Raw genomic sequence first — 22,776 nt, forward strand, 5'->3', positions numbered from 1 at the left:
TGAGAATTTATGCTTAGCACCGAGTGGATATTGGTAGTGAGATGGAAGCTCTCCCGTAGTAGAGGTCGGGTTTCTAGTAGCAATCTCCTTATCCCATAACTATGTGCCCACATAGGTTAATTAGCTAGTGGATCCATTTAAGCTAGAAATTCAAGGTTCTACCTTCGGCAAGTAGGACACCTCTTTTCAGTGTGGGGTAGACACCGGATTTCATGTTGATAGCTCACATGGTATTACATGTCGGTTAAGGCTAATTCCCCACAAGTAATAATGAACTAAGGCTACTTCAAGAAGTATCGCATATAAGTTCAAAGGTTTTAAAGATGAAGTTAGTTTGCATTGACCATGATTTTATGACTCATGTTTTATAACTCTTTTATATCATGTTTTAGCTTGGTCAATGGCATGTCATGAAATGCAATGTCCCTTTTAGCATGATTTAAATGTTTTATGCATGACTATCATACTTGGTACATTGTTTTGCATTAATGCATACTCTTGCCTAAATTTTTCCCAAATGTAGGGTCCGATATTAAGGGTGCTCAATTTCGTAGCTAGTTGGTGATTTGATAGGTTCCCAAGCTTTGGTGAGTCCTTATGCTTCGAGGACGAACTCTTATTGTTTAGTTCCATTTCTTGTATTTCCCTTTGAACATGATGTATGTGCTAGGCCCAATTTCATTCTATTGTATTAAAAGACTATGATGAGATAAAAGTTTAGACTTCCGCTTTTCGTTTTATAAAATGTTTTGGACTTGGTTTATTTTTACTCTTATTGTTTTATTTCTTATGTTATGAGATCTAAGTGGCTTGTATGGACTTTTTTGGGGTTCTATATGCCATTTACATCTAGGGGTACCCTGGGTCGTTACAATGTATTTGAGCTATGATTGAAATTTTTGTAATTTTAAGAAAAAAAAAGAAGAAGAAAAAGAAATAACATGTATTTAGGATATGAAATATTTATATAAGCTTTACATTTTACTACACTTATTTAGCCCAGGAATCCAGAGGAACAATTCTACTGGTCTACTACTTGTGAACTCAAGTGTTTACCCCGGCTAGTCCGCACTCCGAAAAATCCTTCAAGAATGAGAACCAAATCTGTAGTTGCAGCCGGTTTCTTCCTGCTGTTGATCCTTACAACGTCTCGTGGCTTCCAGTCCGACGAGCTTCTCATCGACGATGAAGAGTTTGGTGTCGAAGGTGGAATCCGATCCCGATCCCGTTCCGATCCCAACAACGTCAACGCAGCAACACCTCAGTCGACCCGGAAGAGGTCGGTCTCTGATTCAGATTCAAAGATCCAGTTCCCTCTGGAACATGCCTTTGGTGACTCCAACTTCTTCCCTGCCGGCACCTTTACTGCTCGCCTCAAATCTTCTTCTCATGGTTCCCAGGTGATTGTTAATCACTTACTTTTTTTTTCAAACAATTGTTATGATTGATTGTCTCCTTAACTATTTTATTTTTTTGCTGAAAACAGATTGATATTAATTAGTACTGTCATTTTTTATTTCCTGAAAACAGATTGGTATTAACTAATTTGAAGTAGTAGTATTTCTTGTAACTGTCCTAATAACTAATTTTTATTATAGATATTGAATAATATGAAGTTGCAGAAAACAGATTGATATCAGCAAGTTGTGTGTTTATTTCACAGAACCATAATTTCGATTTGCAGCCTGATAAAAGAATAGTAAAGTGGCACCTTATCTTGATAAAAAGCAAAAAACAGTAATGCGACTAACCACTCCTTTAAAATATATATTTGTACACAATAATGACTTCAAGATGTCACTTACAAAGCACAAGTGTTGTTTGAATATTGATGGGCAGGGCACAAGAGTTACACTTGTTTCTACTCAGAATTATTGGGTGTCTTGCAATAGTAGTTAATTCAAGTGTTGTAGTTGGTAAGGAACGATGGCTATTGGTGCACATTTTTGTTTAGGTGGGAATGAGCTTATACTTGGGTATTGTTCAAGAAGTATCTGATGAGAACTAGATAAGCTATAGTTGCTTGTCTGACGTTTTACCCTATATTAAGGTATATCATGTATATCTGGGCACATATGCTTCTGTTTACTTTAGACTAGTGGGATTTCACTGGGTATGTTGTTGGTGCTCATAATTGTATAAAAATAGTCATTCGTTCGACCTTTAATTACAACAACAACAACGATTATACCCCAGTCCCAAGAAAGTCGGGCCTTGGTAATATGAATCCTCACTTACCATGTTTCTTCATTTAAATTCATCTCAAGCCTAACATTATACAGAATAACAATAAAGATCCTAGAAGTTTTCTATATCTAGCATAAAAACCTCTAATAAGGTTAAGAAAAACTCCTAGAAAGCATAGGACCTAAAGCAAATGGGCTAACGCGACTAGAATATATTCCTAACTAATTGATATTGCCTATATAGATCGTTTTATTCTATTGTGCCCGGTCCTCCGCTAAGTATGCATGTTCCAAGAGATGGTAGGTCTTCCATGACAACTTCAATCCATGTGATTTTAGGTCTATCACATCTTTTTAAACACCTTCACTCCAAATTCTGATAAATCACTTACTGCATTAGTGGATGTATGTGCAAAGTAATGATGATTCCTAGGCATTGCAGAGTGTTTTGGGGTAAATCACTTTCTACATGATTTTCCAAGAATTCTTAGTCTATTTAGCAATTGCAAAATGCAAGGACAGAAATACAAAAGACACAATCATGTTAAGCACATAATTTCAAGGAAGATTGTGATTGAATAGTTGAACTAACTTGATTGATGATTGTGCACACTGCTTCATTGTGCTGCCAATGCAAGTATTTTGACTTATAAAAGGGGAAGATGTTACACTTCAAATATAAAATTCCTCCAGAAAACTGTATTCCAAAGTAAACACTGTCTGTTTCGCACATTGTGACTGGAGAATTGTTCCGATTATCATCACAGGTCCATGCTAACTTTTTCTTCTTTAAAAGGGTAAATAACTATGTTTAAAGAAATTAACAAAAAGCAGCACAAGTGGTCCCAAATTTCTGGTCTAAGTCAATCACATTTCTATACAGATTTTTTTTTTTTGAAAAGGTAACTTGTATTATAAACACAGGAATACTCAGGATGTATTCCAGTAATACTTACAATCAGAAATACAGAAGTGTATCTGTTTTCCTATGAACTCCTTAAGGACTCTAACATACTAGTGATATCCTCATCTTCATGAGGATATTCATGTTTACACCAAAAATAGAAAAGAGCTAAACATTTCAGCTTCATCTTCTCCATAGAGCAGCGCTTGTTCTCAAAACATCTTTGATTCCTTTCCAGCCAAATAGTACCAAATGCAGGCTGGGACAATCTTCCATCTCTCCCTGTGCCCCGACTGATTTCCATCCCGATTCCAACATGCCAAAGCTTCCTTTATGTTTCCTGGCATAGACCAACTGATGCCCCTTTTGTTGATGAAAATTTGCCAAAGTTTCACTGTCTCCTTACAGTGTAAAAAGAGATGATTTATTGTCTCTGTCTCACATTCACAAAAAAAACATCTGGAGCACAAATCAAGGCCCTTCTTCATACGGTTATCCTGCGTGAGAACAACCTGTTTTGCTAAGAGCCAAGTAAAACAGGCCACCTTAACTTTCCAGATCATTTTCCATGGCCAGTAGCTTGATTGAGTGTGTGTCCTCTGTGAGTTTCTGTAAGCTGTTCCAACTGAGAATCTCCCCTGTGTATCTGGAGCCCATAACAGTTTGTCTTCTTTGTTACTGAGTTCCTTGTATCGTTCCAGGATATTTGGAAATTCAACCATTCTATTCACCTCCCAATCATTTAAAGGTCTTCTGAACTTTAAATTCCAACCTTGAGCATCTCTCATTTCTTTGACAGTGGCCACTTTCTGTAGACTCAAGTTGAATAGGTCAGGGAAACTAGCTTTAAGTGAAGCTTGTCCCGCCCATACTTCCTCCCAAAATAGAGTTTTTCCACCATCTCCTATCTTAATTGTGCACTTGTTTATAAGATTTGGCCATAGATTTCTGATTGTCCTCCACACTCCGGTGCCATATGGTTGTGTTGCTATGTTGCTGATCCACCTTGTCTCCATTCCATATCTAGCCTTAATGGTGTCTTTCCACAGCGACTGTTCTTGTGATGCAAATCTCCACAGCCATTTCATTAGCAGGCTGTGGTTTTGTATTTTCAGATTCCTTGTTCCTAGTCCCCCTTCTTTCTTGCTGACTAAAACTTCATTACACTTGACCAAGTGAAACTTGTGCTTATTTGGATCGCAGTTTCCTTGCCAAAGAAAATTTCTTCTAATGGCATCTAATCTGTCTCTTACACTTGCTGGCATAGGGTACACCGACATCATGTAGGTAGGCAAAGCATTAAGAATACTGTTGATGAGAGTAGCTCTGCCACCCAGGGATAAATACTGACTTTTCCAATTGGCAAGCTTCTTCTCGCTTTTCTCCAGTACATTGTTCCATATGCCTTTTGATTTGCTCTTATCTCCTAGAGGCATTCCCAAATATATTGTGGGCAGCTCCCCTATCTTTCCTCCCAGAATATTTGCCAGACTGTCAATTCTAGGTACCTCATTGACTGGATAGATGTAACTTTTGCCCCAGTTAATGTGTAGACCTGAAGTTGCCTCAAACAATACCAATATTATTCTTACAAACTTCAGTTGACTGATGTCTGCATCACAAAATATTAGTGTGTCATCTGCATAATGGAGATGTGAGATAGCTAGACTCTGTCTATCCCCCATGTTTGCATTGAAACCCCTTATCCAACTGTTTGTCTGGGCTGTTCTTAGCATATCATTGAGACCCTCCATTGCCAAGATAAAGAGAAAAGGAGATAATGGATCCCCTTGTCTCAAGCCTCTCTCAGATGAGAAGAAACCTGTGGGAGAGCCATTAATCAAAACTGAAAATTTCACTGTAGTGGTGCAAAATTTGATCCAGTTTATCCATCTTTTCCCAAAACCCATGTTTTCCAAAGTCTTCCATAGGAAACCCCAATTTAAGTGGTCATAGGCTTTCTCTATATCCAGCTTACAAAGAATGCCTGGGACCTTGCTAATTTGCCTCACATCTACACATTCGTTGGCAATCACAATAGCATCCATGATCTGCCTGCCCTTAATAAATGCCATCTGATGTGTATCTACCAGTTTTGAAACAACTTTTTTCAGCCTCTCAGTCAACACTTTTGAGATGATCTTATATATGCTACCTATTAAGCTAATAGGTCTAAAGTCTTTTAGTTCTTTGGCCCCCAATTTTTTTGGGATCAAGGCTATGAAGGTGGCATTGAAGCTTCTTTCAAAAATGTTCTGATTATGAAAGTTCTGAACTGCTGCCACTACTTCTTTGCTTACTATTTCCCAGCAATTGGTGAAGAATGCCATAGTGAATCCATCCGGCCCAGGTGTTTCTATACAGAATTTCTAATAAGAAAAGACAAACTGCAGGAAGTTGTTAGTTTATTGACTATTGAGGATGATGGTTAGCTAATATTTAGAAACTACTCCGGACTCCCTTTGCCCCAGATTAATTGTCCTTTTTATTTAATGTTGTTCCATATATCATGTCACTTTCTTAAACAGAAACCAATCCTCTACACTTTTTAATGTTTTTTCACTATTTATTAACAAGATGGTGCTTTGAGCCTGACTTTTATTCAAATTTTTCAAAGCGTTGAATAGTCTCTAGTTTTTTTGTATTGTCATTCTAATATTATAGAACCTGTGATCTTAATAGTCATTCCATATAATTGGACTCATAAATATTGTTGGAGAGAGGATCTAATAGCCAAGGTGAGTGTGAGTCTAAGAGTATGTCTTCTTTGTTGGTTGTCTGTTTTATTACAAGTCATTGCTTTGTCGCTTAAAGCGATGAAGCGAGGGCTTATTGCTTCATGGGTGGAGCCATGCTCTTAAGAGAAGTTTGCGCTTCAAATTGTGGTCCATGCATTGATTTCGATGAGAATTGATTGCCTTTTTGAACATCAGCTCGTAGGAGTAGGTACTATCCGCAATATTGTCTATTGGATGTTGAGCTTTATTATTTTAATTGCAATTTGCTGTTTTTGTACTAAATTCATAATTGGTTGACATTATTCTTTTTACCTGTAAACTGTGCACTTCACTTCAAAGAGGCGTGAACTTTTTTTCTCGCTTTCCACTTCAGCTCCCATGGATCTTTTCATTTTTTTTGCGCTTTTATAAACACTTGGTTACTGTCACCAATAGATTTTTGGCAATTACTTGAGTATGTCTTGGATGACGTTTGACTTTGCATCATCCAGCCAGTAATAGATCTTTGGTACTTTCTGTCACAGATGCAAACGCTGACAAAGCTTCGCTTCTCCAGAAATGCTTTTAATGGAACAGAGAAGGAGGATTTCGAAGTAATTGAATTTTCCATTCGTACAATCATACTGCCTTTGTTGTATTTTTGACTTATCATTGTGAATTTTATTTGATGCAGAAACTCTTGAAAGGTGATGACTTTTACAGAATAAGAGTACCATCCAACGTATTGAACCTTCCTGGCAGAGAATACGTTGTTTCCTCAGTGAAAGCAGTAAGTTTGGAACTAATGTGTTTAAAAGTATCAGCATTGATGTGTATTGTCTGTACATTTGAAATTTCAAAAGGAAGGCATAGTTTTTGGTGTTGACAGTCTCACTCAGTAGAAACTGTGGAAATTCTAGATCTATTAAGCTCCCTATAGAAGACTAGAATAGCTCCAGTTTCTTATGAGTCTTTTGATGTAAATATGGTGCAAGTACAACCAATGTACTGAATGATCTTAATTATTGATAGAAATACACAAAGTTTCCAATTTCAAAAAAAAAAAAAAAAAAAGGAAGGCGTAGTTTGAAATGACATGAATACTTTGCCTTTGTGTGATCTGATGTATGCCCATGCCTTTATGCCTAATGACATTGAATCTTTTTGATTGGTACTTATGTTTCCCTACGACATTGAAGTATTAGGGTTAAAAAGTTGAGTATTGTGGTAAATGACAGAGCAATTGTCTAGCAAGGGCATTTTTATGTGGACACCTTTCAGGGAAGAAACTTTCATGTGATTTAATACATACTTTCTTGAGATGTTTTCTTTTACCTAGCAAGGGCATTTTAACCAGTAAAATTTATTTTTCTGAAAAGAAGTTGTTTCATGTATGTCCCAACTTTAATTGCTGTAGTTTCTCAGAGTTTTAATAGAAATATTGGAACTTAATCTTCTTCCTGGTGCTGCTGGATTTGCATATGTGCCTTTTAAGCCCCGTTGTTTGGGTTGTTCTTCTGAGAGTTTATATTTCCCTAGGAAAATTTATATAATTGTAGATGATAACTTTTAAAAAATTGACAAATCCAAGGTACAAAATAAAGATCAATATGAAGAGACTGGGAACTAAAGACTGAGGCGGCGGAGCGGCCAGACAGCCGTAAATTTTTATAGATTAAAATGATTCATTGAGTAGTCAAGAGATTTCTTGACAACTTTTCCGCAAAGGTGTTCACATCTAGGAAAACAGAGTAATAAAATTGAGAAGAGGGATAGCTAGATCATTCATATTATGGCTCTGTGCACCAGTTTCTGTTTTTGAGGAGGGTAAACATCTAACTCGGGCAAGAATTATCAATTAAAGCTCTGGACTGCTTAGAATTTCTTCTAACTTGGGAGCTCTCCCTTGTCAGACACATCCTTTATACTCATATTTTTATTTTCCGTTTCAGGCAGTTAAATTTACTTTGTGATTTTGACTAATCATTCTTGTATTTTCTTGGAATACTGCAAGCTTCAAATGACATGCTTATTATCTAATTGCTGTTACTGTTTTTGCCTCAGAGGTGTCTTCCACGGGATGGTTTGGAGGAGCACTTTGTCATGCATATGGTAATATTCAACCCAATACTTATTGCCTAAGTTGACTATGTTGGTTCTGATATAATATGTGTTTTCCATTTCATTTTTCCTTTCGTTCTTCTTTTGTTGTTGGATGGAGCTGGTTAAAAATATGATTTTTTCTTGGATAACAGCATTTTGTTAAGTACTGCAGCTACTGTACATAGTAAAGAAAATAAGTTAAACTCAGATTTTCAACATGATTTTTTTCCTTTATCTGTCAACTTAGTATGCGTTGAATTTTGTCTTGTCTTCTAAGGCAGAAAGGTGGTTTACCTTGTCCAGTTTAAGTATTGTCTCTTGAATTTCAGTAAAGACATGTGAGGTCAGAGTTTTTGTTACTATGAAAATTAATTAAGTTGATACAGTGTACTCTTTATTGTGCAAATCTTTCATTTTTATCCTTGTCAGGAATTTGACTTAATATGTTCATTGCAGGACGGTGTGAATATTCTGGCTGTTAATTATGGTTCCCCTGGTGCATGCCAGTACCCTCGTCAATTGAAGTTTGTAAGTATGGTCCATAAGTCTTAGACCCCTATCCACCTTCCAACCTGTCCATCCTTTCAACCCAACTTATATGAAGCATATCACATGTGTGTAATCAGTAGTACCCAAATTTGAGCTTGAAATTTTGATAGGGCAATAGATTGATACTACTCTATTTGAAAGTATTAAGCTGTCAGAATGGTAACTTAAGTACATAGTCTGGACAGTCATCCCAATTTACGTGTTCTCCTCTGATAGCATTTATTAGTATCTAAAGAACTGCTATCAAAAGCTAACTATGGTAATTTCTTTTGGAAAATAACATAATATTTTTAGATTTTCTATGGAAATCAGAGCTTCTTTTTCAACAAACCTCTGCATTTGCTTGTCTCAAATAAACAAACCTCTGTATTTGCTAAACTTTGATTTTTTGTTTTAGACCCAATGATTGAGGCAAAGTGATTTTCACTCCACTTTTTTTAAATACTATTTACTAGTGAAGTGTTCTATTGTGGAAAAATATACCATCCCATACAGGAGGTATGCAATAGAGAAACTAGACAGTTTGCGATAATCGAGAAATCCCTATCGGGATACATGGTGCATGGTTCAAAATTTGGTGGATAATGAGCCCTACAATATCTTGTATGCAGCTGTGCACCAAAATATGCAAAAAAGCAGGAAAATCTACAGATTGTGGAAGTTTCTTTTCCCATCAGAAACTCTTATTTTTTCTACTGTTTGAACGTTCTACCACAACCATGTTAAGATGTGTACTTAATAATTAAGATTGCTTTATCAAAAACAAAATTATGATTGTTTTTTTTCCAACATCTGAATGTGTAAAATTTGTCTTCATTTAGAAAATAAAAATATGAAGTTTGATAAAATACATATTAATCTAATATTTAAAATACATTATATGATGTTTGGTGGTGGTGGCAGTGGCTAGCGGTGGTGGTTGTGAGTGTAGATTGAGGATGGTGTTGTGGGTAGTAGCTAGTGATAATGGTGGTTGGTAGTAGAAGTTGAAGGTAGTAGTTGGTGGTGGCAGTTGATGGGTGATAGCGGGAAGTAATGGTCGTGGTGAATGATGACGGTGGTTGGAGATATATGGTGGTGACTGATGTGATAATTGTCGTAGTGATTGGTTGTGGTATGGTAATGGTGGTTAGTGATGATGATTTTAAATAGTGTCGAATGGTAGGTGATAGATGATTGTAGTGATTGACAACAGTGGTGGTTGTGGGTGGTTGTTGATAATGGTGGGTGATGGCGGTAGGGGTGAATAGATGGAATTGGTGAATTGCCATCTTTGTAGAAATGTTAATGATATTAAGACTTTGTTTCAGATCTTTAATCATTCATGCATAATTCAAAAAAAGGAACTGATACTCATGATCTTGGTCGCATTTCGAATACCCTTGAGGAACTACTGAGGGTCCTCTATTACTTACCTTTTCAAAAGAGGAACTCTTGAGGGCCCTCATCTGCCTTAGACCTGGTGAGAGGAGTTTTTAACTTCAAAAGTTCAGTCACAAGCATCCAGATCCTCCAGTAGACTGTCTGTCTGCCTATCTGCACCCCTCGACTTTCCTTTTGAGCATGCCCAGAAGCAATTTCATCTAATAGCTCTATGGCCTGTTGCATTCCAACTGGGCTTGCCTCTACACAACAAGCAACTCCAGTGCCCTGGATGCTCAAATTGGGCTCGACCTTGGCCCCTACATGTCCTGGGACATGACCCGTCTCAGCCTTGGTCTTGACCTCTAGTGGGGATTCCCTGTCGTCTGCTGCCACCTCTGGGCCAACGGTTGCATCTCCTCTTTCACATGTAGCTGATTCCCTAGTTCTTGCCATATCCATAAAAAGTTATATAAGTGTCTCAGAGTGACTCTACATGCTTCTATTGAAAGAACTGATTTGGTTCTAAAATATCCTATAGCCTCCTGCTTATTAGTCTGGCGCACGATATGCGCATAATGAGACTATACCTGGCACTGCGCCATGATTCATAGGCTCCTATGAAAACATAAGCTCTAATACCACGATTATCACGACCCAATTTGAAGCCATGACTAGCGTCTAGGGACTAAATGCATCTATTGAAAGAAAGAACTGATTTGGTTCTAAAATATTCTGTAGCCTCCTGCTTATTAGACTGGTGCACGATATGCGTATAATGAGACCATACCTGGCACTGCTCCATGATTCATAGAATCCTGTGAAAACACAAGCTCTAATACCACGATTATCATGGCCCAATTTGAAGCTGGTCTGCTCCATGATTCATAGAATCCTATGAAAACATAAGCTCTAATACCATGATTATCACGACCCAATTTGAAGCCATGACCAGCAACTAGGGACTAATCATGAAATACACCTCTTAACCCGTACAACCCGTAAGATGAACAAAGTTTCCCCGAGTTGTACGGCTGCTACACGATTTCGAAATACAATTATCACAAATATAACTTGAAAACAAGTATCATTAACATTAGGCTTAATACATACAAACCTCCCCTAACTTGCACATTTATCTCTTTTACTCCTTTTCTTTTGCGGGTATTCTTGTAAACCTCATATACTAATATTTTTTTGAAATGGTCATATATCGATATTTGTAGCTAGTTGTACCTCATGATTTCACCACGTGGCAGTTGTATTTTCCCCAACAATTCAAGTGCATGTACATGTTAAAAACTTGTATTTGATTGAAAGCTATATGTTCTTTTACTTTTTCTTTTATCTCTTTGTTTCCCTTCTCAGATTTTTATGGTGCTGGAGAGGAAAGGAATTTCATGTAATAAGATGCTAATCCGATGACTGATATTATGTTTGGTGCTTCTGTTTCAGCCTGCAAAATGGTCCTTTAACTCGCATACAGTCCTAAAATCTACTGAGCAGGCACCCAGGCAAGTCACTGTAATTTTTAGTTCCTTTTTCCTTTTTCCTCTACCCTCCCCAGACCCCACCTAGTGGGATTTCACTGGGTATGTTGTTGTTGCATAAAGCAAGTTATCAGATGTAACGAATCAACTTACATAAATATTTTAATCAGGGAGTTCATATTAGCTAGTAATCTCCTTGAGAGAACCTTCAAGTACCTGACTGCTAAGTTGCTCGGAGTTTCCAAAAATGTTGGTGCACCCATGTTGGATCCTCCAAAATTGCTTACTTTTGAAGGATCGACGACGCACCCGATGACATTTTTGAAGAGTCCGAGCAACATAGCCTTGCTGTGTGTCACCCTGAACTTGTACTATCATATGAGACTTTTTAAATAAAAAAAATGATCTACTGGTTGTGTTAGTTTTACACCATTTCTCCTGAAAGATTGTTATTTTTCTTCTAGAAAGGCAACCTTATTAAACTTCGAAGGAGATTCCTCAGGAACATTATAATTTAAACATTATCATCTTAAAATATTTCCAACGAGTAGTATCTTTCTTATAGTTTCCAAATACTTGGATTTTATATTGAAAAGACAAATATACTTTGGTATCTTTAAAATTGATTGATTTGACTATTGAAAAGCCAAATCTGTCAATTTAGTCCGGTGGGGTGTCACGCCCCAAACCTGCACCCAGTGCCATACCTGACCGAGCAAACCAACCTGCAACTCTCAATCGACTAGTAAGGAATAATGGAAGAACAGAGATGGTCATCTCAGCCATGAAGTCATCGCTATATATATATATATATATATATATAGGCCACCACTAGACCACTGATATCAACTGACATAGCAAGTGTCACCTATCTACAAAAGCGTCTAAGAGTCTGACAACCATCCTATGGTTGGGACAGGGCCCCAACCTACCCAAAAATTTGTATATTCATTTGACATCAAAATACTAGACTCAGCTACTCTAGGAAGAGACGGAGCGCACCAGTTCACAGCTGGTAGTCTGAATCTATGTGGTTTTGTCAACTTGTGAACCTTGACCTGTGGCATGAAACACTACGTCCCCAGCAAGCAGACATTATTACTGAAAAAATGTACCGACTATGTAAGGCAGATAGCATATCAAGAATAGAACTTCCATGGGAAGTACGTATCGTAATGACAACAATGAAATTAGAACTTGAAGGTAATCCATAAACTGCGTATGAATGTGCACAGAAGTTGTTGAAGGTAATTACTAGGAGTGACTTAGGACACTTAAGATAGTATTAAATTTAGTAATAATGTAATATAGTTTCTCACATGTTCATACATGCTCCAGTTTCTCTCGCAACTGGATGAGCTACAAATTAAACTTTGAACTCTAATAGCAAATTGTTGCTAGTTTGGGACATTATAATCATATTGCATCCACCATTCAACTGTAGAAGAATTATTTTAAAAGTTAATAAGTAATAACTTAAAAGTTTAAGCTCTAAACACAATTAAAAGTTGAAATGCTCACCTGGTGACCTTAAGGTTTCTGCTCGAAGGGCTGATTCCATTCCAAGTAGCCCATCAACTTTCATGTACACACCAGGCTCCTCCCATATTTTGTCTTGCAAATTTGGATCTGGATCATCCTCTCAACACATGCATGATATCCCGCCACACTTCTTTGTCTAAAGTCTTCATGTCATTATTTTATAAAAGAGCCATGGGTTCAAAATATGTCCGGCTGCATGCAAAGATTGATGAAGTTGATCCGTCCACCTTGCATCAATGATCTCAAAAACTCTCCCATATTTCCTGTCATCATAATTAAATGCCTTCTCAATACTTTCTTTGGTCCTATCCATGCCCTTATAAGTGTAGCCCATTGGTGGTGTTTTCTCCCCATCAACCAAACAAAGTACACTAAACTAAAGGACCACCAACTTATGTGCTTGAACAATGTCATTCCAAAAATATGGACCAATGGTGTGTCTCACAACTTCTTTCCCCGGAGCTTCCTTTGCATAGACACTCTCATTCCATTCAGTTGAATAGACACTCTCATTCCATTCAGTTGACATAAACAAGGTTTTCAAATTTTTCTTTTGCATATAAAAACTATACAAAGTCAAAAAAGCTGTTGCGAATCTTGTGTTGGTGGATTTTACCAATTTTCTCTGCTCTGTGTATCTCCTCATCATGTTCAACAACAGCGCCCTTTGACTGATATAAGAATATATCTTAATAGCCTTAGCAAAAACTGTTCAAAAACAATTTTTTAGTTAATAAGTTTAGAAAATTACCATGAAGATTAAAAAAGAGAACTAAATATCAAGTTGTTCACCTGTAGAATGCATGGCTCTCTTGAAAATGTCACCAAACATCAAGTTGATACAGTGGGCAGCACAAAGAGTCTAGAGAATATACATCAACACTTCCTTCAGCATGTCACCCACTTTCTTATTCTCACTTGTATTATTAGTCACAACTTGTACGACATTTTCCTTGCTTATTTTCAAGATAGTTTTCGCAAGCAAGTTAAACATTTTATTATAATCAGTAGAAGAGTCACTAGCATCATAAGATTCAATGAACACTCCTATGGAGAATTCACCAAAACATTAATGCCATTTTCCCATTTTTTGCTGTCCATTTATCCATCATAATGGAACATCCATAAGTTTTCCATTGAACCTTATAATTCTCTACAATCTTGATTGTCTTTTTTTTCTTTTTTGACAGGCAAGTGTTTATATTTCTGTAACACAGTACATGGGTGTACTGAAACCATATTTACGAAAGACCTCAAAATCTACTGTCCTATCCTTATAATGAGTCTAAGACATCAATGATAGGGGCAATATCATTAGAGTTTATCTGGTTTCACCAAAAACATTTTTTTGAGACAAGGTAACTTTGTATTCACACCAAAAAATTCATCATCCAAAAAATGATGAATTGGAAACTTACATCCCACCCATGGTTATACTTTACAAGTTTCCTTTAAAATCAACTAAGTCTACTATATCCCCTACAAGATTCTGTTTACACCAAAAAAACAAAAGGCTTATACAATTCATTCTAATCTTCTGTAAGTTAGTCTTTTGTCCCTCAAAACTTCTTAAATTTCTTTCTTTCCAGAGAGTCCACCATATGCAAGCAGGGATAGTTCTCCACCAGTGTTCATTTCTCCCTCTGTTCCCAATACCTTTCCAGCTATTTAGTAGTTCCTTTGTTGTGCTAGGCATCACCCATTTAACTCCCAACAGAGCCAAAAACATGTTCCATAGGCTCAATGCTGTCTTACAATGAAGGAACAGATGGTCATTGACTTCTGCTTCCTGTTCACACATGACACATCTTGAACAAAATTGCCATCCCTTTTTCTGTAAAGCCTCATGTGTTAAACAAGCCTTTCTACAAACCAACCAACAAAAACAAGCTACCTTTGGGGGGCATTTGGTCTTCCAGATTAACTTCCAAGGCCAAATGTCCACCATTGACTGCCTTGTGTTAAGATTCCAGTAACATGATTTCACTGTGAACACACCCTTGTTATGTAATTTCCATCTAGGTTTGTCAGGCCTCATAGATAAAGCAGGGTGTGAGTTTAGTACTCCCAATAGGCTAGCAATTTCCCCAATTTCCCAGTCATTTAGTGCTCTTCTAAAAACAAGGTCCCATCCCTGTTGACTCCAAGCTTGGGATACAGAGACATTCCTTTCCGTACTCAAAGTGTAAAGATGTGAAAAGGAGTTTCTAAGACTGTCTTCTCCAATCCACACCTCATTCCAGAAATTAGTTTTCAAACCATTTCCAACAATGATTGACATGTTGTTGTTGAAATAAGGCCATAATCTTCTTATGGTTTTCCAGACACTACACCCAAAGGTTCCCGCAACCTCCTCAGTTGTCCAGTGATTGAGTAAACCATACTTTCCTGCTATGAATCTTCTCCAAATGGCCCTCTCTTCTGAGGAGAACCTCCAAAGCCATTTCTGCAAGAGAGAGGTGTTTTGTTTGCTGAGGTTCTTCAAGTTGAGCCCCCCTTGTTGAGTGTTGAGAGTCAGTTCATCCCATTTCACAAGGTTATAACCTCTCTTCTCCTTGTTTCCTTGCCATAGAAAGGCTCTCCTAACTTTATTGAGTTTTTTTTCAATGCTCTTTGGTATGGAAAAAAAGGCTCATCATGTATGTAGGCATGCCATCAAGAACTGACTTGGTGAGAGTCAATTTGCCCCCTAAAGAGAGATATTGACTTTTCCACCTAGATAGTTTATTCTCGCACCTTTCCAACACCCCACTCCACACCTCTAATTCTTTGTTTTTAGCACCTTGAGGCAGTCCCAAATATTTAGTTGGTAAAGAGTCCACTTGGCAGCCCAAAATAACAGCCAGATCTTGCAAATTTCCAACCTGGTTGATAGGAGAAATGTGACTTTTCAGCCAATTTACATGGAGACCTGAGATACCTTCAAAAATTGTTAGGATGGCTCTCAAATGCTTGATCTGACTTGTCTCTGCTTCACAAAAAATTAAGGCATCATCTGCATAAAACAAATGAGACACTTCCAGATCTTCACCTCTACCTGTCAGCACTGAAACCTTTCACTCATCTATTAGCATTTGCTGTTCTGAGCATATGATTTAACCCTTCCATAGTTAATAAGAACAAAAAAAGTGACATGGGATCCCCTTGCCTAAGACCCCTGTGGGATTGAAAGAAGCCTTCTGTGTTGCCATTTATTATGAGGGAGAACTTCACACTGGAAATACAAAAACTGATCCATTTAATCCACCTACTACCAAAACCCATGTCTTTCAGAATTTTGAGGAGGAAATTCCAATTGACATGGTCATAAGCCTTTTCAATATCCAATTTACATAGGATTCCAGGTTGCTTCTGTTTAACCCTTGAATCAACTAGTTCATTAGCCAACAAGGATGCATCAAGTATTTGTCTCCCTTTCAAGAATGCCATTTGGTGTTCATCTACTAGCTTCCCAATAACTGTTTTAAGCCTTTCAGTTATGAGTTTAGAGATGATTTTGTAAACCCCCCCGATTAGGCTAATAGGTCTGAAATCCTTAAGCTCAACAGCTCTAGGCTTCTTTGGGATCAATGCTATAAGGGTAGCATTAAAAGATTTTTCAAAGACTCCCCTCTGGTGGAAATTATGAATAGTCTGCATCAGGTCCTCCTTCAAGATCTCCCAGCATGCCTTGAAAAATTTCAAAGTGTAACCATCAGGACCAGGGGCTTTGTCTCCATCACACTGTTGGATAGTTTGCAACACTTCTGTTTCTGTAAATGGTCTCTGAAGCCATTCATTCTCCTCATTGGTGACTATAGGACAGCCTGTCAAATCAAAAGTAGGTCTCCATGGCTCATTCTCAGTGTAAAGATTGGAATAGAATTCTATCATAGCACTTTTGATTTCATCAGGTTCTTGCATCTCTTCCCCACTTACAACCAGCCTATCAATTGTGTTGTACCTTCTGTGTGCTGTTGCTAATCTCTGAAAGAACCTGGTGTTCTTATCCCCTTCTTTTAGCCAAAGTGCTCTAGATTTTTGTCTCCATCTCTCTTCATCATGATTGGCCAGTACTTCAAGTTCGACCAGTATTGTTGCCCTAACCAAAAACTCTTCTTCGGATAATTCTCTGTCTTCTTGTGCTCTGTCAAGAACTACCAGTTCTTCAAGTAGGTTGTTTTTCCTGTTAGCCATTTCAGAAAATGTGTTCCTACTCCAATCTTTCAGTTTCTGTTTCAGCAATTTCAGTTTAGTGCATAATTTATAATCAGGGCACCCTACAACTGTGAAGCCATTCCACCATTCCTGGACTTGCTCATTAAAACCCTCGACCTTAAGCCACCAATTTTCAAATTTAAAATAAGAATTCCTTTTTTCCCAATCTCCACACTCCAAAAGGATAGGGTTGTGGTCTGAGGTTACTCTGGGCATGATCCTTTGTCTGATATTCTTGAAGTTTTCCTCCCATTCCGTTGAGTATAAGAATCTGTCTAGCCTTGCATTACTTTGATGGTTTAGTCCCCTAACCCAAGTGTATTTACCTCCGATTAGAATAGGGTCATGTAATTCAAGATCTTCAATCCAATTGGAGAAATCAGCCATAATGTTAGTTGTTCTAGAGCATCCCCTTCTTTCCAACATATGTCTGACTGTATTAAAATCTCCCCCTGTTACCCATGGCCCTCCGGACAGTCCCTTCATTGCAGCCAATTCCTCCCAACATTCGAGCTTTTCCTTCCTGGTATGAGGAGCATAGACACCAGTAAAGCTCCAACAAAAAGAATCTTGCAGCGCTTCAAATTTATATGTGATAGAGAAGTTGCCTTCCTCTACTTTTGAACCCCTCCACACCCTACTGTCCCACATTAAGAGGATACCCCCTTTGCTACCATCTGCTACCATAAAACCACACCTCATCCATCTACTTGGCCATAATTGGAATGCCACTCTTTCTACTCCCTTGTTTACCTTAGTCTCCTGTAAACATATCACGTCAGCCTTCCACTTCTGTAGGCAGGTCTTAACTAAGATTTTTGACGCCTCATTGTTAAGACCCCTAACATTCCATGTTAAGATCTTGACCTTCATTTAAAAGTTAAGCATAGGTTCCTCCCCCTGTTCCTTACCCCTTCCACTTCCTTATTAAGACTAGACTGAAGGTTTTTTAATTCATTTTTCCCTCTGCCTCTGCTTTTCGGAGTTGTGGTTTCCTTCGGTTGTTTCGCTTTGTCAATTTCCATCTTCCTTTCATCAATTCTCATGAGGAGCTCCAGAGTTTCACTTTCAAAACCCTCGAAGGCTACCCCATAGGTATTACTCAACTCCAGTATATGAGAATTCACCCAATTAGATGCCTCTGTCTCAATCACCTCGGGCTCTATTGGATTCTGCATGTCAACTGGTTCTGGTTGGTGTATCTGTTGAATTTGTAGCTCTGCTTCTCTCGACTCAGCTTGGTTGGTAGCTGTATTCGTGGATTCCCCTTGTGTCTGTCTATGTGAGTCGTTATTCTTCAGCTGTGTGTGCGTGTGTGAGGTTTCCTCTACACTTGGGACTTCTTCTCTTCTTTCGTATGTCGCCTTGGAGGAAAGTTCCCAGTTCTTCAGTGCTAGGATGAAATTCTCAGCCAAAACCTTAATATCTTCAAGCCCTTTTAAAGAGGTCATGTGCTGGGCATGTGCATCTTTAATGAAAGAGGCCTTAGAAGATTCTGTTATTTTTGGGGTGAGGCCCAATATAACTTTAGGGTCCAGCATACTAAGCCCATCAATATTAGCCCTATTTCTCACTCCACTAGACTATGCAGAATCACATGGGAGTGCATGTGACAGTGGTCTAGTCCCTTTCAACTGACCCATGTCAGTCCACACCCTTTTATCCAATGGGTCTTGATCAACAACCTTCTAGGTAAAGAGGTTAGAAGCTCCCCCATCTCCGACGTAGGCTCTCGTAGGAAGCTCAGCCCAAATCTGCATCTCGAAGATCACTCCACCATTCTCGACTTTGACCTCCCTCGGAATATTATTTCCATCGCTACATACTCTAATTCTCGCCCATTTGAGGTGGTTCCTCAGTGTGGTCTCCTCCTCGGTTTCGAGCCAGCCACCACAAAGATCTCCAATGGCTTTGAAAATTTTTTGCGACCAGAGATGGAGTGGTAAACCTAGAATCTTCACCCAAGTCGATTTGCCTGTACTCCTCTCTTCTACAGTGGCAACTAAAGGGTTCCACCAGATTAGCTTAACTGGGGTTTTTTTCCATTCCCAGATCCCTTCCATGACTTGTTCTGCTAGTTGTATGGACTTGAATTCAAAGAGAAAAAAATCGTTGCCCATTTCATATACATTCAAGCCATATGCTTGTTTCCAGGTATTGTAGGACCATTTCCGGACTTCTGTCAGTGTGGCATCTACATTAAATTTCCCCACCAAACTCCTCTTGAGCGCTTCACTATGATTGCATATAGGTTCTTTAATGCTGATGACTCCTTTTTGCATTGTCACCTCTGCATTTGCATTTACTCCCCTCCCCTCTCTGTTTTCCCATTTAGAACTTCTGACTATCTCGGCGTAGGGAATGTTTTCATCAACAGTTCTGTATGCCTCCAGGTTGTTTGTGGTCTTGTGAGCACTTATAAACCTTGCCACCTTCTCTGCGATGTCTGCCCACCCTGAATTGCAGGTCAGTTCTGGGATGATGAGAACTGATCTTCTTCTGCCCCTTACACTTATCAAACTGATGTACCTCCCATACTTATTATAGTTACGAGCACCAAAAATCTCAGCTATATCATCTGTTTTCCTCCACCTACGAACTGAGTTCCCTTTAGTTTGGGAAGCCTCCTTGAGAACCCTTACTATCCATTCCATGGATCCTTTGTTGAAAGTTGTTCTCGTGACTGCTTTCCTGCTTCTCTCTGTCCACTCGAACCATATACCAGAGGTCCCTGATATCCTTTCTATATCGAACGATTTGAAACCAACCGCAAAATAAATGATGTTATCCATATCGGTTGAAAATAAACTTTCTAGATCCTGTGTTTACTCCTCTTGATTGAATGCTAAGAAAGGAGAAAGAAAAGAAAAAAGAGATAAAAAACTATCGTATAAGGAGATAGCTGGAGAAAGGGGAAGAAAGTTGGTGGTTCTCAGGTGACCCACCGGAAAGAGAGTTTCTCTCTCTCCTAGGAAGTAGGAGAGAGAGAGTTTTTGGGAACTGTGCCTGAGAGCATTTTTATGTAATTCCTGTCCTTCACCAAAAACATAAAGTCAAAATACAATTAATTTTGACTTGTTGTATAGTATTCTCCATATTCTCAAAAACTCTTAAGGTTCCTCTCCTTTCATATTGTCCGCCATATAGCTATAGGTACAATTCTCCAGTTGTTTCTGTTCTTAGCTTGTACTCCTACTTCTTCCCCACTATGTAATGCTTTTGTGATTTTCCCTGTCATGGACCAAGATATGTTTTTGAGTCTGAGGAATAATCTCCACAGTTGACTTGTGACCTTGCAATGTATAAATAGAAGGACCACTGGTTCTGCAGTTTCCCCAAAAACATCTGGAACATAAAGGGGTCCCCTTTTTCATTTTCATCAAGTTATCTTGTGTCAGCACTACTTCCTTAGCCAATAACTAGACAAAGCAAGCTACTTTGTGTGCAATTTTGGCTTTCCAAATATGTTTCCAAGGCCATTGGAATATCTACTGGTTTGGTTGGTTCATCTTCCTACTTTGTGTTTCCAAGACAAAGCAAGCTACTTTGGTTCATCTTGTTTGTCTTTTCCACCTCATCTTTAGACAAGGAACTTTTACCTCGTGATAGGGTGGGCTTCATTCCTGGACCATATCAGCCTATTGCCTCAATGAATCTACCAGAACTCCGTGTAATTAACACAATTGAAATGGAGTCCTGCATCATACATCCATCTTGCAAAAGCAGATACAACACGATTCCTTAAAATTTTTCTGTAGCTCTCTAAAACAATAGGTCCACCTTTTCTCTTTTCATTTGGTTTTCGCGAGAAATAGAGATTGAGAGGACCCTTGACATTGCTAGTGGTGGATGATCCACTTCCACTAGTTGAAGGGCTCTTTGACATTTTGAGGGAGGCCCCATTGGTGTACTCACTTCAACATCATCAACAAGATTAATTGTGGATGATTCATGGTTCATTTGAGTTTTAAACTCTGTTTTTCTTGTAAAATACTCCCTGATTTCTTATTTCCGTGAATTTGTCCCAGTACTTTTCTTGAAGTAGCTAGAACTTACTTTGAATGTTAAAGCTAGTCAGTCATAAAAATGTTTTTGGAACAGAACACCTATATTTTCAGAAGCTGTTGTTGGAGAGAATGCAGAGGGCGACGAAGTGCAGCCTCCAGAGAGATCTTTCTGGGCTAAATATGTGAGTCTGATTGAATTAGTTTCTTGTAAATATTTCCCGTACTCATCTTTTACTCTTTTCTTGTGATTTTTATTGCAGTGGATGTATTTGATCCCTCTTGGACTCATTGTTATGAATGCTATGACCCAAGCTATGAACTTGGCTGAAGAACAGACTAGTGGACAAGCAGGGGCTCAAGGACAACAGGCAATTGGTGCTCAACGTGCACAAAATACTGTGGTACGAAGAAGATGATAGTTGAGTAAGTTGGAAGTTTGTGCAAGTACTTCTGTGGTTTCTCTTCATTATCGATTTATACTTCCGTAGAATCTGAACCCAGGCCCCGTCAATTTCCTGGTTGCCTTCTTCCAGAGAATGTGGCCTCACACATTTTAATTATAAATTGTATTAGCCCTTCTTAGGTGTCTAAAAATAATGTTTAAGTAGTTTTGATTATATTTAAATTACAGCAACATGTTAATCTTGAAGTATTTTTTCAATTTTGTTCGTTGTTTGAGTTTTCTTCTAGTGTCTTTTATGTAACGACTAGTTGTCTCAACAAGCTTTGAGTTCCAAAAATTGAATTTTACTTTGAAATGGACAGATGCAAAAAGAAAAGCACAGTGATTGGTCATCTGAAACATTGACCAACTTTCGTGGGTGCAGTGTGCACTTGTACTTTCTTCTTGTACGAGACAGCACATATGTCTTAATTGTCTTTGATGCTTCAATTTCTGTTTATTTCATCTCTCTGGAAAGATAACATATCTTTATAGGTCGTTTGAACTCTTCTAGTATCTGTTTTTAGAGTTATAATGGTGCAGGGTCATGTCTGTTTTGATTTCCCTTTTGAGAAAGGATTGATGATTGCAATTAGAAAGATAGGGAGGGCATGGGGTCTGTACTGTTTTATCTTCGTGTATGGTGTAAGGCCTGAGCTTATGCATTCTGCTAGTGAAGCTTTGGTTGAAACAAAAAGAGGGTTTTGCGTTGAAAACATTATCCTTGTGCAAATGCAGATGATGCTTCCTCCTCCTGTCGAAGACCCATCTTTTCTTAGAAGAGAAATCCTCTCAAATTCCGTTCTTGGTAGGAGTTAATCATCATTTGCATTCTACAATTGGTGCTTTATTAGAAGCAAATAGTTGATTCTGGCATTCACTTTTTTTTTTTATAGTTATTCCTGCACACACACAGGTATACGTGATCGATAAGCAATAAGTAGAGGTTTGGACTTATGATTATTATTATCTATTAACTAAATTAAGCTATTACAAATTATTTCCGTGAGTATGATTGACACACACTACTACAATAAACTAATTAGTTAAATTCTAAACAGGCTTTGGAATTTGATGACACGAGATTGTAGGTTATGTCTCTGCTAACAATCATATTCAGATATTCACTAGAATTGACTAATCTATTTGGTTTTGGGAAAAGGCTCATAAATACCCTTCTGAGTCTAAAAATATCCATGTGGTTTATTTTTGGGTTAAAAAATAGCCCTCAAATTAACACATATATTGAGGTTAAATTTAACTCTTTAAAAAAATTA

General features: G+C 38.1%; 1 protein-coding gene across 1 annotated transcript; it reads left to right on the forward strand.

Moving 5' to 3' along the window:
* Nucleotides 1-978: 978 nt before the first annotated feature.
* LOC125855010 (uncharacterized) lies at nucleotides 979-22,499 on the forward strand. The gene is made up of 8 exons (XM_049534639.1): nucleotides 979-1,400; nucleotides 6,353-6,421; nucleotides 6,502-6,597; nucleotides 7,872-7,919; nucleotides 8,367-8,438; nucleotides 11,277-11,335; nucleotides 21,152-21,239; nucleotides 21,318-22,499. The coding sequence occupies exons 1-8, from the start codon at nucleotides 1,092-1,094 to the stop codon at nucleotides 21,471-21,473; spliced, it is 897 nt and encodes a 298-aa protein (XP_049390596.1). The 5' UTR covers nucleotides 979-1,091; the 3' UTR covers nucleotides 21,474-22,499.
* Nucleotides 22,500-22,776: the final 277 nt, after the last annotated feature.

Source organism: Solanum stenotomum, chromosome 2 (assembly GCF_019186545.1).
Source record: "Solanum stenotomum isolate F172 chromosome 2, ASM1918654v1, whole genome shotgun sequence".
In the NCBI taxonomy this organism is placed as follows: domain Eukaryota; kingdom Viridiplantae; phylum Streptophyta; class Magnoliopsida; order Solanales; family Solanaceae; genus Solanum; species Solanum stenotomum.